Here is an 18,958-nt window from a genome sequence, read left to right as displayed (position 1 = left end):
TCTCACCCTGATGTTGCTGTGTTTCATCATTTCTAGAGCAGCCTGCTGGGTCTGACTTTTATTGTTTTCATCCTTGTGTTCATCTTTAAATCATTGCCATGACAGGAGTGTTTACTCACATATTAAGGGAGTTCAGAGCAAATGTACATCAGTATATAAACGACCTCAAGAAATACTACTCATTACAGCAAAAAGGTCTGAAGTTATCGAATGGAAGAGATGCAATTTCTTATAATCTCTACCAACTCCAGGATTTACTTGTTCTTATTATTTAGTATAAAGGATCATTAAAATAAAAGGGAAAAAAAAACCAGCTTTGAATACAACCCTCCCAGGCAGCAGTTTAGAGTGATGATAATTTTTCTGTGCAAAATAAAGTCACTGTGAAGTTTGGATTAACCCTGGCATTACTGAAAAGCACGTTTTACAGCAGTCTTCATAATTTTTAATGAAATGAGGGCTTCAACTGGTTTTTTAAAAGACACCCTACATAAAGACGTCAAAACGTGTTGCTCAGATCTCGCGGGTTTGCGCTGTTTGCTACATGTAATTATCTGTCAACAGCGGAGTCCCTGGGCCTGCTATCAGTGTCGTGGACTGTTACTCTTTTTGACCTCATACTTCCATTAAGCGAATTCCGTAATGACATAGTTTTCATTCTTGTCCAATATGCATTACCCCGCTATGATGCAAATTGTTTTTTAACTGTTCCAGTCTATTGGAATGAATCAAGCCGTAAACTTTACAGCACACGGCTTGGAGGCCTCCAGCCCGTCTCCTATCTAGCGTTGAAACAGAACTCTTCATTCTTAGGCTTTCTGTGACTCTCACCTACCACTACATTTGGCGTCTCCTTTGAAGCACTGGAAAGTAGGCACATATAATTATGGCTTTGGGGTATTATACTTTTATCCTGATAGGAGCCACAAAGCAAAATACCCCATGCTGTGTGCACACACCCCCAGAACACAATGCCTTTAAACACCAGTCAGCTTTATTTAAAAACTCTTGTGTTCCCAGAGTGGCTAAACAAAGGAATTACTCAGATGTAAGGAGAAGGGAAATGTGTGGTTTTGCAGAGTTATTCATGGGTAGCCCTTTCAGGAGTTGGGGAGGAAGGTGCATCGTGCAGCTGGGAATTCTAGGAGACTCTACGAGCCTGCGTGGAGCGCAGTGTCTTAAATAGTTTGCATCTTATCTGAAATGCATCCTACGTGGAAATCCACCCTGTTTTATTCTTTGAAGCACTACATGCCTGTACTGCTACATCTGCCTCACCCAGGGGTATCTGCGAGTATCAGAGAAATGAAACCCAATTGCAGGACATTTCTTGGAGTTTTAAGAAACCTTAACGTTTAACCTGGGTCGTCACACAGTAGACGGAGCCAGTTAACAATTGCTGGGAACCACTTTGCATTAGGCCGCTGGGATGAAGCCAGCAGGCATGACAGGACCATTACCTGTGTCTTTGGGACAGTAAATAATCTTAATGAAGTTTTGGCTGCCAATTTAGGAGAAAACCTTTTTTTTTTTTTTTTTTTTTTTGCTTCTACAGCTTTTAAAGAAATTGGCATATATCATAGTTGTATACTGATCAAATCAGGGTAAACTGTTTTTTAGGGGGCCATCCATGTATCTGATTTTTTTTTTTTTTTTTGCTTAGCAAAACATTTGTTAAGGTCTACAATTACAAAGCAAGAATTTCATTAAGATGGATCTATCTCTTCTAGGGTTCTCCAACCCCCCCCACACACACACACAAAAAAAAACCTTAAATGATCTTATATCATCAGATTCTGGTTTGTAAATCTGAAAAGATTAATAAATGCAGTACTTAGAAAGGAAAATGTTGATCTGGAAAACAACATTTGAGCCTCGCTCTGTGGCCAAGTAAAGCGCAGAATCATGTGATTGGTGGAGAAAGAGGGAGTGATTTATGAAGTCACAATTCTCAATGGAGATGTGAAACAAACATGAAGAAATTGTTCACCGCTATCAGTAATGCAAGAAACACAACTTAAGGCTACCTGAGCTTACCTTATTCTTGCTAAGCAACAAAATGTTTTTGTTTTTTTTTTAAATAATGCTTGGTGCTGATGAATTTGCGTCTAAATTGATAGCCCCTTTGGAAATTATTGTCGCAGTAAATCATAAGGACCATAAAGATGTTTTGGCCTTTGCTCCAACAATTCCATTCTTAGAAATTTATCCTAAGGAGGTAAATCAACAAGAGTAGAAAGATTAATGGATTAAAATGGTCACTGTATTAGACAAACAGTAAAAGGGAAGGGGAAGAAGACAATCCTAAAATACCCAGCATTAAGGGACTGACACGTCAACATAATAGAATCTCTTAGAGCCATAAAAATTATAACTGTAAAGCTAGCAAAATAAAAGATCATATTGCTGCTGTGTTCGCCATATGTAAAAATCCCACCCCTCGTGGTAAGGGTATAGCACAAAAAAAAATTGACCTTAATTAGGCGTGTACTTGATTTTTTTAAAGAGATAATAATCACTATAACCAATTTCCCCAAAAGATTGCTACCAGGGCTAACTTCATAAGGATTATAATGCGTGCAGTCTCACAGGGACCCATACCTAGAAGGACACTGCACTTTTCTGTTGTTTTTATTATTTTTTATTTGTATTTATAGAGATGAGTTCTCACTGTATCACCCATGCTGGCCTCGAACTTCTGGGCACAAGCAAAACTCCTGCCTCAGCCTCTAGAGTAGCTGGGAGTATAAGCGCATGCCACCATGCCCAGCATGCACTAGTTTTACCGTTCTGCTCTGTCCTAAAATTTTTAATTTTTGAGCCAGGTACCCCCACATTTTCATTTTGCACTGAGCTCCACAATTACGTAGCCAGCCCTGAGTCTTACCGTAGAAAGGCACAGAGCAAATAAAACCATTAAAAGATTAAAAATAGATGGAGAGCCAGATGTAAAATATACTGTAATGCAACTTTGCTCTATTTTGTTTTGCAAATAGCTTTTAAGAATAAGGGCATGTTTTTTTTTTAAAACTATTTACCTAACATCCAGCCCCCTAAACTCTCCCTACGCTCTCTCTGCTAATTTTCGAGTCAATTGATTGTGAAGGTTCCTGTCTTCAAGGGCAGTCCAAAGCACTCTTCTGTTTGTTTTTAAATGGTTGAAGGGGCCTTTGGGGTTTGCAGACAGCATCAATTATTTAGGAATCCAACTACCCCCAGTACCACCTCTTACTACTAATACTTGATAATGTCAATTAAAAATTTCTTCCCTTCTGCAGCCTGTCCCAGAGATGGGACTTTTCTTTCTTTCTTTTTTTTTTTTTAACTTGAATGGTTCTTTTACATATCAAAAGCCCTGCAACAGAAAGTAATTTGTATTTGCAAAGGGTCCCTTGTAAATATGATTTACGAACAACATTTCTCCATTGTTATCGGAGTGGTTTTGTGTGGTCACCCTGGTACCCTTTTGGGTGATCCGTGCGCAGGGCCATAATGAGAAAGTTGGCAGATGTCATGCGTGCCTCTTGCAGCCCGCTGGCCGCTACCAGCCGGCCTCGTGTTTTGCCTTGTTTACAGCTGACAGCGTTATTATTCCGATTGGGGCTCTGCTTGCTTATCATAGTGTTGTGTTGGGCGAGCCTTTTCCTCTTCGTTTGTGTTTCCTGGCAGGGCTTTTCTTGCCTTATTGACAGTTTGTAAAAAAAAAAAAAAAATATGCATTAATTTGGAGTTTCAAGCATGTATCATGGTGTCTCTTCGCTGTGTTTGCTTGAAGTTGATTAATGATAGAACCTCGCTTGGGGTCGTCCTCCAGAGAGTTCTTTCACAGGTTCTGCATGTTAACTAGCAAAGCAGAACACACAGCAAGCCGTGATTAGCCCAGCCTCCTGTGCTCAGCGGTGCCCGCAACCCACCGTTGCATGTTTCACGTTTTGGAAGATTGCATCTATCCACCCAGGATGCCCCGACGGGGCCTCTTACCTGGTCCCCTGAGTGTGGTCCCAGGGCCAGCCAGATCTGCTGCATCCCAATGAGGTCCGCAGGTGACCGGGGTGTGCACGTTAAAGCAGCGTGAGAAATGCCACCAGGTAGGAGATACCCGAGAGTCTGTCCAGAGACGAGTCCTTCATCCAAAAGAGCTTTCTGCAATGGTGGAATGTTCTAGGCTCATTGCCGTCCAGCATGGTAGCCACTGGCCACATGTGCCCTTTGAACACTTGAAATGTGGCCAGTGCAAACGCAAAACTTGGGTTTCCAATTGCATCACGTTTTCAGTCGTGTTAATTTGGAGAGCCCCGTGTGGCTGCCGTATGGGACAGTGCAGTTCTGGAGGGTGGCTTTTACGTTGCCCCGAAACGCTTGAGTTGGGCTGGGCAGCGCCCTCAATGAACCTCTGCTTGCTTTTCCAGGCATCCCGTACACGTCAAAGAAGAGCCCCTCGACCCAGAGGAAGCTGAAGGGCCTCTGTCCTTAGTGACAACAGCCAACCACAGTCCAGATTTTGACCATGACAGAGATTACGAAGATGAACCAGTAAACGAGGACATGGAGTGAATGTCTGGGCCGGCCAACCCTGAAAAACGAAGATTGGAAAAAGAAAAAGGAAAAAAAAGTCAAAAGTTAGCAGTGAAATTGTTCTCCATTTGTTGTACAGCCTGGAGGATTTTCACTACATTTTGACAACTCTGAAATGTGTTAACTCTTAGTGCCATCAAGAACCCATTTGGGAGTATTTTTGATTTTTCTACTTTTTGTTGAAAAAAGGAATTTGTACTCTGTGCATTGGATGGACTTGTTTGGTACTTGGGATTTTCCTCTCTCTCACCAGTCAACATCAGTGTTGTAAATTTGCTAAACTGATTCACTTCTAGCAGCAGACTTTGAACTGCAGTCCTGCCAACGGGGGGGGGGACAGGAGGAGGACGCCCGACAGAGCTGGTGCACCTAAGCTGCAGACCAAGCCTTTGCCCAGAATTTAAGGATTCCAATGGACGACCTATTTGCACAGTACTGCATGTTGATTATCACTGCCTTTACTCTTTTTTTTTTTTTTTTTTTGCTTCCAGTTGGGATGGGGAAGGCCTTTGTGTGTGTATTGGGGGGGAGGGGTTAAAAATAATTATCCCAAACTTTTTAATGTATTGCTTTTTTTTTTTTTTTTTTTTTTTTTCCTTCTACTATACCATTTTAAGTTCTGACCTCAGGCCTCCATGTGGGCCCGTGGCCTCTTGGAGGCTTAAAGTTTTCTGTACCTTGTGATGAATGTTAATAGGTGTTTTTATTATACAAAGCTGAATGTCATTTCTCGTTTGTAGCTTTCTGTCACTCATTCCATCTTCCTTCAAACATCACATTTTCTCGAAAGTCAGAAAAAGAAAAAAAAAAAAAAAACAAAAACACAAAACATTCCGTTTTGGTCTTTTTTCCAAAAAGGTCCCAAATGCTGCACTCTTACACATGAAGGTCCTGCCAGAAAGAGAATGAATGACAGAAAAAAAAAAAAAAAAAATAAGACACACTCTCTAGGAACAATGCCGATTCATTCTATGAAGCAGTATTGGGGGTGGTCAGGGGGCTGTTTCAGATTTTCGTCTTTCTTTCTGCAGAAACCATCATTCCTAATAACAAATGCCACAGCACACGGAAACATGGGCAGAACCGAAAAAAAAAAAAAATCTCATAATTAGACTGACAGTATGGTCGTGGAAGGCTCTCTGGTGGAACCAGTGTGGGTTGCTTTGTTTGCAAAACGGCCCCCAAAAACCAGCTTCCCTGAGCAACTGTGCTGAAAACAGTGGCGGCAGTGAACGCTGACTCTGTACATGCGTTCAGACCTGCTTGGTGGTATTCATCTGTCTGCGGATTAGATTTCAGATTGAACTTGTTATGGCAGTTAATGAGGACTGAGTTCAGCAAATGCGAAAAGTGTTCATTCCAAAACGTGCAAATTCGGTACTGCAGTCCAGTTTGTCATGCGATGTTTATCACACCGACCCAGTGTCAAAAACATTAACAGGAGCAGACAGACACGAGGTGGGCTGGGCTCATCCCAGCCCTGGGCTTTTGGGAACCAGATAGGGCACATGCAGACGGTTCTAGGCCAGCACACAACCTCAGTCCTTAGAACCCCTGGACTCTGCACCCAACTTCCCCGTCATTTATTGATCTAGGACTGTAGCTTTTTAGTTCGAGAGCCTTTTGAAGCTTAACTTATATTCTTTGTACCTTTTTTTTTTTCCCCTAAAATTACCAAAGATATTACACAAAGGTAAATTATGTTCTGTTTTATGCTTTATCTGATGAAGCCAAATATCCTCTTATTGATCAAAGGAGGCAAAAGAATTTAGAGGCAAATGACAAGACTATAGGCTATTGCTTACCTGAGAAAGAAGACTGCTCCTTCCATAGAGAGTAAATTTAGAAGACCAAGTAGGTAATGGAACCAAAGTTGTTACTTTTTTCTAGTAGTTTTTTTTTTTTTCTTCTTCTTCTTCTTTTTCCCTATACCTCTATACAGAGACCAAAACTCATTCTTACAAAGAGAAATTATGGGGCTCCTTTGGATAAAAATAGGACACAGTATTGAAGGAGCAACAAAAAGGAAGAGAGTCCCATCTCAAAGAAAAAAAAAAAAATGAATGTATACCACTGAAAATTTAGGGTAGTCAATAAAGGAGACAGTTAAGTGTCAGAACAGAAAAACCTTTCCACAATTGAACTAGACCACATCATAATAGTATTTCTAGAATTAGAAAAAAACAAAAAAAAATTTAGAAAGATCATATGCCACTTTTGTTCAAGGACTGTGCTGATTGCTGCATTACTTTTAGTTTATCTTGGCATATATCTTCCAGTTTGGTTTTGTTTCAGTTTTGTTTAGGCTGTGGTCAGCATTTTTTTCATTAAAAAAAAAAAAAAAAAGTAACACTCCCGTCCACTCATAAGCTTGGTACAAAAACTTCTTTGGCAGTTACTTTTGAAGCTTCACTCTGCTTTCTGTATAAAAGGCAGTCTGTGGTGACTCAAGACTTTTTTTTTTTTAAAAGAAAAAAAAAAAAAAACCTTTCCAGGCAGCTTCATGATGTACAGGCAGTAGCCAGACAGGCAGGGGAATGAGGCCCTGCGCTTCTAAGCTGAGTGGTTGCTGGTTAGTTTGGTATTCAAAAGAGGATAAAAATCTGGTAGATTAGCTCATTCTCAGCATGTGTAGCTAGACAAGAGTAAAAGATAACAGCATGAGAAACTGTTAGTACGCATACCTCAGTTCAAACCTTTAGGGAATGATTAAAATAAAAAAAAAATACATTTCACTCAGTTGCACTTAGTTGTTATGTCTTGCATGCTTAGTCTAAAGACTGTAGCAAAAAAAAAAAAAAAAGAAAAATTAGATTTTTACATGTCTTTGCAGGTATCACAGCCTTGCAGAAGAACCAACTGAAAAAAAAAAAAAATTCTCAGGCTATACAGCAAGCAAACTTCACTATGATTTTTACAATTCTGATTCTGTATCCCTTGGGGGTAATTCCAGTCGCTTCTTTGGGATGGGGTTTATTATGTTGTACATATATCCCGATGTGTCTGTGTGAATCTTTGTCTTTTTTGGGGGAGGGCAGAGGGCGGTTCTTTTTTTAGATATTGTTCCTAAAAAGGAATAAATGCATACACCTGTTTGTCAAAACACCTTTGCTTTTTGTGCAACTGCTTTATATTAACTATACTAAAAAAAAAAAAATAGCTTTGGGGAAAAAAAAAACTACTGTATGTAATGGAATTGCAGAATTTGCTGCACATGTATTTTATTTAGTTATCCTTCCTTTAAGAATATTGGATGACATTTCCTGACATATGGGACGGAGAAACTCCCTAACTTTTTTTGTTTTTTTTTTTTTTTTGTTTTTTGCTTTTAAATTGTAACATAGTTGACAAGATTTTTTTTTTCTGTTATCATCAATTGGAGCATTTTGTACAGGTTTTTTTGTGTGTGTGCGCGTGCGTGTGTTAATATGTTTTTTGATACATTCCTATCCCTTGTGTTTAATCCTACCACTGCCTTCCTGCCTGTCTTAAACAAGTTCATACATTTGAAAAGAAAAAAAAAAAATGTTGTTTAAAAAAATGTTTTCTCCTGCTGCAGTAAATATTTTGCATGATGAAATTCCAGGGTCACACTTTTCAAAGTTTTATCAGTGAAGTAGTGATTCATATTGGGGAGTGTCAAAACTATTGAACTTTTGTATAAAAAAGAAAAAAAAAGAAACTTTTACAAGGTGCCAAGATGTAGAGACAATTTGTTACTTTTTTTTTTTTTTTCCCCCTCTCCTCAAAGAAAAGCGTATACTAGGGAGGTTTTCCTGTGTAGCAGGCAAATGCACTGTCAGGGATGAGGACCCATCTCCTTGTCCCCTTGTCCCTGGAGTCTGTCCCTATAAGAGGAGTTAGGCTGCCATATTGGACCAGCAGCAGAATGGAAAATCAAGGCTCACGTATGTGCATGAAGAATGACATTCTCTGGCCCTGCCACCCTCGGACAGCTCTAACTTTATTCCCAGCATTCTGTCAAACCCAGTAAAGAAAACCTTGGATTCTTAACCCTAAGATATGATGTATTAATTACTAGCTTTTTGATCATGGAAAAAAAAAAGAGTTAAAAAATAATTCCTTTCCTTTTCACATTCCACTTGAGCTCCGTTTCCAAGGGTACAGAGAAGAGTGTTTGTAAGGATTTGGAAACTTTTTGGTACCTTTTTGGTTATCGGCAACACCCTCCTGATATTTTGGCTGTTTTCAAAGTCGGTATTTGCTTTTTTATCCTGAGAATCAGATTCGCAATCCTAAAGGCATTTGTTGGGCCACCCATGATCCTTGCTGAAGATGGTACAGTCCGGACTGTGAGCATGGTGCTTCGTGTTTATGTGCTGCCAGTAGCAAGAATTTTTTTTTGTTTTGTTTTGTTTTGTTTTGATAAGGCATAAAAGAATCTCATTCCTTGACATCAACTGTAATTCCATCATTCCATGTCTGTGGATACAGACAATAAAAAAAATGTTGTGTAGTCAGTACTAATTACTGACATTATAGCATTCTCAAATGCAATAAAAATGCTGGTTGTTCACACTGGTAGTAAAAGTTGCCACAGCCTAAGTTTCTTTCCCCTCCTGACCCCCTGATATTGTATGTTAGGCATATGCCTCCGGTTTATCACCCCCTGCTTGCAATGCAGAATTAAAGTCAGTCTTAACTAAAAGCTTTCATCATCAGAGAGAGAGAGCAGAAGCTCTTATCCTCAGGATTTCCAAGTGAAAAGTATCCACTGAGAGAATTGGGAAAGGGGTGAGAAAAGAGAGAAATGCTATCTTTTCTCTTGAAGAAGCACACTGTTAATTTTTCTTTATCAAATTTGATAAAGAAAAACAAAATGTTTAATAACTAGCATTAAGAGCAAACTAAAATTTCAGAGGAAAGCAATGTCATGAATAATTCATTGAAATTTCACATCTGCAAGATTAGTCATCCAAATAAAATGCTAATGTCAAAAACATGCACCGTCTATAATATTCTCATCAAGAAATCTTTTTGCATATAATGATAAATGCTTAGATTAGAACAAATGATTTTATAAAAATATTCTATCAAAAGTATGCTAGATAACTGTATTCAGTGAAGAAAACAGAACTCTAGTACCTAAATATTCTAGAAAAACCATCTTGATTCTGAGATTTTTTTTTTTTTTACAATTGCATACCCTTAGAAAAATTTGCTATTTGTCTTTATTATTATTCTATCATATATATTCTAGGTATTAATGAATTTGAACATCATTGTTCAGTAAAAATTAGATTGCCAGTATATTGAAAGCAGTATTTTAAGTGGCCAAACCATGGTGACATAAAACCATTAACATATATAATTCAGAGCACATAATGCCAGCCAAGAGATGAACTTTAAAATTAACCTAGCAGTCTTTATTCCACAAAACACCCCTGATGTTGAGGAATGTGTAAACATTCCTTCCTAGCATTGTTTTGAAAAGCTCACATTAGGAAAGTTTTTATGTTTTGTATTTTTACAAGTCCATGTTACTATTAAGTTGCAAATAGTGTCCTCTTTTCACTAACAATTATGCCACATCTAGAAACCCTCTGGTCTCATAATTAGTAAAACATTTGAACCCTTAATTCTCACCCAGCTACTAAGAATGCAATACTGGGGTTAATTGAAAGTCCTTTAATTACCAGCTTAAACATAAATACTGCTTACAGCATATACAGTCGGTAAAATTAAGAAGGAACAGCATCTCTTTTAATGAACTGAAGGACCCAAACTAAGTATTAGGATATGTTAGTGAAGATTTTGCTAGTTGGTGCACAGTACACTTTTAATTGTACTTCAGGAATTGGTCTCACAGGAACCCTGTTTTATGTATATTTCAGCCTTGTCACTCAGGTAAAAAAGCCAGCAAACCCAAAATATTAGCTCCTCTTTAAAACAGGGCCCTTTATATAAAGAACATAAAAATCTTAATACTAATTTCACACTAACACAGGTAACAACCTTCCCCTCCCCCCCCCAGAAAAGATGAAAACAAAGTATAATTAGTCTTATTAGCTTTTGTCTTCTTTGATGATAATACATATTTATGTGTAGGGTAGTAATCACAATTTATCTTTCATCTTCATTGCAGCTGAATCAAATAAAAGTATTCCTTTATTCAAATAAAGTGAAGTTGGGTCTCAAACACCTTCATTTAAGGAATTGACTGATGGATGAAAGGTTTAAAACAAAAATTCACATTGGAGGGAAATTAAATTACATACAAAAACACGGGTTTAACTATGGGACAATATTTGGATTAGAAAACCATCACTCTAGATATCACTTACTTGTATTTATTTTTAAACAGTATTTTATTTTTTTTAAAAATAAAACCCTATGTTGTCCTACTTCCAGCTTGATTATAAAATGACATTTGTTGCTTAATACCAAAATATATTCATTTGAAATTATCAACGATCCCGCCCTTTTTTTTTTTTTTTTTTTGGTTTTGGCTTATATTGAAAATATAGGGAAGGTTTAAAAAGACAAGCTTTAAGTTACAATGTTAATTTGAAGGTAACCGGCCTCTCAAGAATTAATTTCAGCCAAAGCAATAATCATTATTTACCAGCGTGTGACATTTTTATCACTCATCATATTAGCAAATTTCCATTGAAAATGCTTAAAATGGTTCCTCATAAGGCAGATAACTGCTCTAGCTATAAAAGTGACCAACACAAGTGCCGGTACTCAAACATTAAATTATACTGTAATTAATAAAGACAGTTAAACTGCCTACTAGCAACAGCAATTTAAGTGACCACATTTGATCGGCTATAAATTGTAACTACATTAAAATTCCAGAAATATTAGCAATATGGATTACTTGATGGAAGTCGGTGCTGATCACCAACTCTCTTTTTTTTTTTTTTTCTTTTTTTTTTAAAAAACAACGGAAGCCCAGGTCGTGCCGACCACAAATCTGTGGGTGAAGATCAGGCCTTAGCACTTTCAATCTTGTGAAACAAGCAATTACAAATAGTTGCATCGATTTGTTAAAAAGCTTAGGTGACATAAATTGTTTCCTGTTTAGCTTATTGCTCTGATACATAAATGTCACCAAGTCCGGTATTAATTAGGGCCATAGAACAACACGGAGGATGGCTTCCAACCAAGAATTTGTCACTCCTTTGTGGCTGTTCTCAAGGGCTGCTCTCCCTGGCTCGTTTCTTACTAGTGACAGGAGAAGAGGAAAACTATTTTGTTATGTGAAGTCTTTAATGCCCGCTTAATTTGGGGTTCTAAACTAAATCTCAGGATTTCAGGCTCACTTTCTTGCCGTTTGACATACAACACCACATTTTTAAAATATCTTCTAAATAGAATAATATTTACAGGGCATTTCAGCCCCTGAAAAGCTAACACTCTCTCCCTTCTCAATACATGATACTATACGTGTTTCCTTGGGGCTTATATTTCTACACTTAAAATACGATTTTAAATGGCTTTTGCATGCTATTGACTTAACATAAATCAAATGTATCATATATACTTTCTTTAGGTTGGCATGCCACTTAGAAAAATATGTGAGATTCTGGGGGAGAAAAAAAAAATCTGGAGAAAATTTATTAAATCGAAGTTTTTACTGTAATAGAATATTAATGTAAGCCAATGCTCATTTGCCATTAAGCTGCTCCTTTTTAAACATACACATGCTTTTTATTATTTTGCACTCAAGCAAAAATTCCATATTCAAAGACTTTCCATCTTGTCGGGAATGTCTCTGGCAAGAAAGACGTCAAGAAATCCTCCAGAAAAACAGCAGACAGCTTCCACACTGAGCCTACATCCTACTAGGCAAAGAACGCAAACCCACTCCTCCCCAAAATACAAGGTAAACACTGGTCAACGGTGCGGAATTGGGGAAAACAATTATTCTTCAAATCCTTCCTCACTGGGACTCCACCAGCACACGCATGAAAATGTTTGATTTGCAACATAAAAGATTCATTAATTACCACTTGAATATTTAAAGCTATTTTGCAGTCTAACAGAGATAGATAAAGCGGTGCATTAAAACCTCTAATAAAATTGTAAAAATATTTCGGTACGTTTACCCATGTTATGATTTAAGGATGTAGTCTCAGCAATTTTCAAGTGTGTATTTGAAGGAAGGAGCTAAGTGTTTGGGGAATAATTTGTTTCTGACTTTCAAATGTTTACTAATAATTGATTTTCAAATCAAGCCTGCTACTTTAGGACTCTGTGGATGAGAAAGAAAAAAAAAAAAAAAAGCTGCTAAGCAGATCAGAGCATTATGTGCCTGACCAGAAATTAAAATTATTTCAGAAACATTTAGCTGGGCTGAGGGGTTTAGAAGCTACACACATAAAGTGTTGATTTCCTTCCAAATCCAAAAACACCCAACCCCAGAACACAGGCTAGCAGTCCTACCCTGCACAGCACGTGATTTACCTACCTATTACCTATTAGAGGGTTTTAGTGTTCGGATCCCGGGATTCTACAAATAGACCGTGCCAAGCTCATTCCTTGAAATCAAATGCTAGAAAAATCCAAATACCAAGTCACCAGCCCTGACCAAAAGGAACTGGCTGGCTTTGGCAATGACTTCATCTCCTCGGTCCTCAGCTTCCTCTTTCTGTTAATTGAGGACATGGAACTAAATGAGGAAAAGGGTTCCTTCCAATTTTAGAGTTCTAAAATTTTAATAACATATTTCCCCCTTGGGGACTTTTCTTGATGAAATCCATGTTCTCAGCATAAAAGAATGTGTGTGCCACTCCGTGTTTCACCAGCCTGGTAAGATTCTGTTATCAGACCCTGCTTGGGAACATGCCCTGCTTGGAAGGAATTTTCACTAGCATGCATGCTTCTATCCACCCATCCAACCACAAATAAGCATCAGACACACACCTGAAGCTGAGGCTGTACTGCCATCCCCTTGGTCCTGATGGAGGGGATGCACGAGAACGCACCTACCTCCGCCAGGAAGCTTCCTTGAACATACCAGGCTTAACTAAAACCCAAAGGAGGGCTAAAGCTGGGGAGAGGGAGGGAAGTTCTGGGCAGAGGGACTAGAGCCCAGGCAGGGACTGAGTTGTGAGGGGCTTCCGAGCAGGGACCAGCATAAAAACAGTACAGAAAGACGCTGAATGAAGCCATCCTTGCAGTCACCATACCTCAAGCACCTGGCAAAATAATAATTCTAATCACTGTTAGCAACTCTGAGTGCTTTGCACGGTCTAGTTCAATAATTCCTCAGGAAGTGGTACTAAATCAGCTCTCCTTTTGAATTAGGAAACTGAGGGACAGTAAAGTCAGAAAACCTGCCCCACCCCCGCCCCTGGACACCCCTGGTTATGTGGCCACCCTGGTCTTCTTGTGCTTGCTGGGCCGACAGGTTTGGAGGCTCAAGCCCACCAAGCACACTCTGCGCCTGGAAGGCTGGAAGTTGCTTTTCCCTTTGCCGGGAATGCTCTCTCCCTGGCTCCCTCTGTGGCTCACACCTTCACTCCCTTTAGGCCCCCACTCCAGTAGGCCAGAAAGGGAAGCCTTTCCTGACCTTTCAGTGGAAATGGCTCCTTCCTTCACTACCCTCTCTACTTCCCCACTCCTCATCTCCCTTTTCTTGCTTTACGCTTTCTATTGCACTCATCTCTTGACGTGGCATAACTGTTTGTGCCTTTGCTTTCTGCACATCTCCCTCCCAACTAAAAGGGCAGAGCACACCTGGCCTGTGTGCTTCCCTGCTACCTCACCAGGGAAGACCAGGTGTTGATGCTTACACTTGTTGAGCGAATGAACAAACGTTATTCTGCTAGGAAAAGTAGAGGCGGGATTTGAACCCCTGCAGTCGGATGCCAGAGCCTGCCTACATTAAAGCATTGCTTTGTATTTTCTGGCCAAACCAAGCAAATGGCCTTTCTAAAATTCTCACACTGAACGCGCAAGGTAGGAATGGCCACCAGCATCTTAACAAACGAGGACGCTGGGGCTAAGTGGCATGCCCCGGGTGGCACAGAGGGGACTTGGGGAGGTTGACATTTGCTGCCGTGGCTGATCCTGCAGCCCCCATCTCTTAGCACTGGTCACCTCACCTACCTCTGCAGAGCCACTCAAAAAAACGAAGAGTTTTGTGTAAAGGTACCAAATACACTCCGATGCTACCATAATATAGCTTTCAAACACAACCCCTGACATTCATTTTCAAGATGTTACAAAGTTGTCAAATAATATGGAGAAAAAAAACCAAACAAACATGTAAATATGAACCCTAAACAGGCAGTTGTTCCCACTATGAACTACAGTGGCAGGACCATGCCCGGGCCTGGAACAAGACTGGATTTTTAGGCTGTATCTGCTGGGTATTTAGGGGGGTATCATGGTGTTTTTATGGCTTGCCTCACCTCAAAGAAGAATCTTTCTGTTCCTGACTGCAATGCCAAGCAGCCCTGCACCTTGAGTCTTTCTAATATAAGGCAGATTAAAAGTCGAATAGGTTGATCAAAACATCTATATCCAGAATCCTATGCCTTAGCTGGGATCCAGTATTCCCGGAGAAACAGCGAGAATGATTGAGCTCCGTGAGGGCCAGGCCCACTGTCTTGTTCTTGTAGGGCCAGCTTGAGGGCAACTGGCAGAGAATGAGAGAGGCCGGGAACTGTGAGGGATGGCCCTGGAACCCCAGCCAGACACATGGGTATAGGTCCCTGGCCCCCAACCCCAATGGCTGGACAACCTTGAGCAATTTCCTCAAACCTCTCTGAGCTTCAGGGAAAACTCCCATTAAGATTATAATGATTAAATGAGTTGGTGTATGCATACAAAGAGTAGGCCATTGAATACATTTTCAATAAATGGGATGGATGTTGAGAAAAAAACAGAACCAGTATGTGTCCTTGTGTCTTTTTTTTTTTTTTTTTTTTTGAGACAGAGTCTCACTCTGTCGCCCAGGCTAGAGTGCAGTGGTGTCAGCCTAGCTCACAGCAACCTCAAACTCCTGGGCTCAAGAGATCCTCCTGCCCCAGCCTCCCGAGTAGCTGGGACTACAGGCATGCGCCACCATGCCCGGATGATTTTTTCTATATGTTTTTAGTTGGCCAATCAATTTATTTGTATTTATAGTAGAGACGGGGTCTTGCTCTTGCTCAGGCTGGTCTCGAACTCCCGAGCTCAAATGATCGACTCACCTTGGCCTCCCAGAGTGCTAGGATAACAAGCGTGAGCCACCGCGCCCGGCCTGTCCTTGTGTCTTTTACAGTCTAGCTGGGAGCCAGACAGCCTGGCACAGAAACATGAACGTCCAAGTGTTACAAGAACGTCTAACACACACGTGCTCTTGAGAAGAGAGATTGGAGAGTAAAGATTAGAGACCCAGTTGAGGTCTGAAAGGTAGGAATGAGTGAGGTGGATTTTGATGACTTAGTTTACTTGCTCTCCTTCCTGTTCTTCAAGTGTGGCACCCTTGTTTGCTTTTGAGGAGCCGTCCCTTCCTCCACCTGTCACTGTCGCTTCAGTAGGATTGTCACCTTAGCCTGCCTGCTCGGATCTCCTCTCGAGACTGTTACTAAAACCACTGAGACAAATGCTCTTTCTGAAAAGATTGTTGGTAGACTAGGACATGGCCCTGGATCTGCTGGTGGCTAGTTTTGCTATAACCTGGGAAGGGTCCACCCTAATGAAAGGAAAAAGAGGAAGACAGAGACAAAAGAGAAAGACAAAGGTGGAGGCCAAGAGCAAGACTGAGAGCTGAGACCAAGACCGAGATGGAAAGACAGGAAGGGGAGACCAAAACCAGAACTGGGAAAAAGAAATAGAAATACATTCATACCAGATAGCGATCACATTATCTGAGCCCCTGGATCCAGCTATACCTGAAGCTAGAGGTATACTCGTGGGCTTTCAATCTTGCGAGCCAATAAATTATCTTGTATATGTCAGTCTGAGTTGACTCTCTGTCTCTTGTAATGAGATAGTCCTAATGGGTGTAGCATGGGGTTGGGGGAATTTCACAGAGGGATCAACATGCAAGACCCTACAACGGGAGGGGACATTCCAAGTTCAAGGGTCTGAAAGGAGGCCTTTAAGTCTGGCCCTCCAAACATGAGACAGACCATGGGCTAGATGATGTTTAAGACAAAAGCAAGGGCTGGACCCATCGTTGTCAGGCCTTCATGAGAAACAATCACGTGACATGCCAAATACATGTTCCAAATTATTCTTCCGATCTCGTTTTGGAGATCAAATTAGGGCTCTGAAGCACACTGGTGTCAGGGCTAAGAATGACACCTCTTTGGGGCTAGGACAGGGGCAAAATGAGTGTTCTGTGCTCTGATAAAACTCAACACAATCCAAGAGCCAAAAAGCGATAGTTGGGAGTGGGCAGATCAAGATGGCCCGATGGAAACCTCGCACGATCCTCACTCTGCACAAACAGCAAATGCAACAACTGTCCACTCAAGCAAGCAGCTTCAGAAGAACCCAAAATCAGGTGAGAGGTTATACAACCTGAGATTTTTTGTTTTTTTATTGTATCTTTTTTTTTAGACAGAGTCTCATTCTGTTGCCTGGGCTAGAGTGAGTGCAGTGGCATCAACCTAGCTCACAGCAACCTCCAACTCCTGGGCTCAAGCGATCCTCCTGCCTCAGCCTCCCGAGTACCTGGGACTACAGGCACATGGCACCATGCCCGGCTAATTTTTTCTATAATATTTTTAGTTGTCCAAGTAATTTCTTTCTATTTTTAGTAGAGACGGGGTCTTGCTCTTGCACAGGCTGGTTTCGAACTCCTGACCTTGAGTGATCGATCCTCCTGCCTCGGCCTCCCAGAGTGCTAGGGTTACAGGCGTAAGCCACCATGCCCGGCCTGTGGTTTTACCATTGTATCAAGGAAAGAGGCACTGAGAAGGGCAGAAAGGACAAGTCCTGCATTGCCTACACCACCTCCCTGGTCCCCTGCCATGTGCCTGGAGGTAGGAGAGTGAAGAGACTGTGGGACGTTGCAGGGAAACCCAGGGCCGCCCTGGCACAGGGGGACACAGCACAGGGCAGATCTCTGCCAGTGCCCATGGAGGGAGCACTGTGACCGGCCCAGCCAGAGGGACATCCTCTGTCCTAAAGCCGGGGTCCCTGCTAGCCCCACCACTGGGGCCCGGACTCAATGCATAAGGCAGCTGGACCACAAGGCTGCAGTCCGTGGGCAATTCCTGTGGCTGGACGTGGGATGCACGTGACCCTCCGGAGGGACACCAGCAGCTATGGCCACGCCAGTGCCTATGTCACCCCTGCCCCGACCACAGGCAGCGGGACTCGGGCAGAGTCTTCTTCCACTTGCAGAAAGGAAAAGGAAGAGCTCAGAGGACTGGTTTGCAACAAGGGCACAAGCTCAGCCACAGCGAAATAAAGTACCAAGCAGACGCCTGAGGCCCCTCAAGTCCAGGCTGTAGTTCCTGGACCACATTTTTGGACCCAACCTGGGCCAGAAGAAAACACACTGCCCCTGAAGGGAAGGAGCCAGTCCCGGCAGGACTCGCCACCTGCTGCCTAAGCGGCCCTGGGGCTTGGAATTAACATCAGAGGTAGCCAGGAAATAGTCACCACTGGCTTTGGGTGAGACTGAGCTGACTTCAGGTGTGACCTGGGACTGGTGACCACGAGGGAGTGCCCATGTCACTCCTCCCCCCGACTCTAGCAGCCCAGCACAGAGAGCAAAGGGAGACTTTGCCTGGTAACCCAAGGACTTCTCCCATATCTTGTCCGAGCCTGCCACCAACGCGGTTCCACCAGGGGTCTACAAGAGTCACAGCATTCCTGGGCTTGGGACACCCCCAGTGCTGATGTGGCTGCAGTGACCAAAGACTTAGATCACAGCACTCGATTCCCTTTGAATAATCTGGAAGGTCTTCTCAAGAAGGGCAGGTTCAAACAAGCCCAGACTGTGAAGATTAAAAAAAAATCACCTGACTCTTCAATACCCAGACATCAACAGACACACACAAACATCAAGAACATCCAAGAAGACATGAACTCACCCCAGATGAACTAAATAAGTCACCAGTCTCCAATCCTGGAGTGATAAAGACAGGTGACCTTCCAGACCAAGAATTCAAAATAGCTGACCTCAAGAAGCTCAATGAACTTCAGGACAACAGAGAGAGGGTATTCAGAGGCCTATCAGAGAAACTTAACAAAGAGATTGAAATAAAAAATAAATCTTCCAGAGCAGAGCGGGGTTTGGAGGGGGTGGGGCAGGGGCAAGATATGTAACCCTAACAATATTTGTACCGACAGAATTTCAGATTAAAAAAAATAATAATAAAAAATCAAGCAGAAATTCTAGAACTGACGAATCTAATTGGCAAACTGAGAAATGCATGGGAGTCTCTCTCAGCAGCAGAATCAGCCA

The 18,958-nt window shown here is 41.4% G+C and overlaps 1 protein-coding gene across 15 annotated transcripts in view; it reads left to right on the top strand.

Moving 5' to 3' along the window:
• FOXP1 (forkhead box P1) overlaps positions 1-5,512 on the top strand; it is a 706,173-nt gene extending 700,661 nt beyond the window's left edge. For all 15 annotated transcript variants that reach the window (XM_075998545.1, XM_075998535.1, XM_075998540.1 and 12 more), the window contains one exon: positions 4,410-5,512. In XM_075998545.1, coding sequence (XP_075854660.1) covers positions 4,410-4,554 — 145 coding nt within the window. In that variant the 3' untranslated portion in view covers positions 4,555-5,512. The remainder of the gene's footprint in view (positions 1-4,409) is intronic.
• The last annotated feature ends 13,446 nt before the right edge of the window (positions 5,513-18,958 follow it).

Source organism: Microcebus murinus, chromosome 28 (genome assembly GCF_040939455.1).
Source record: "Microcebus murinus isolate Inina chromosome 28, M.murinus_Inina_mat1.0, whole genome shotgun sequence".
Lineage (NCBI taxonomy): Eukaryota > Metazoa > Chordata > Mammalia > Primates > Cheirogaleidae > Microcebus > Microcebus murinus.
This window is presented reverse-complemented; position numbering and strand designations above follow the sequence as displayed.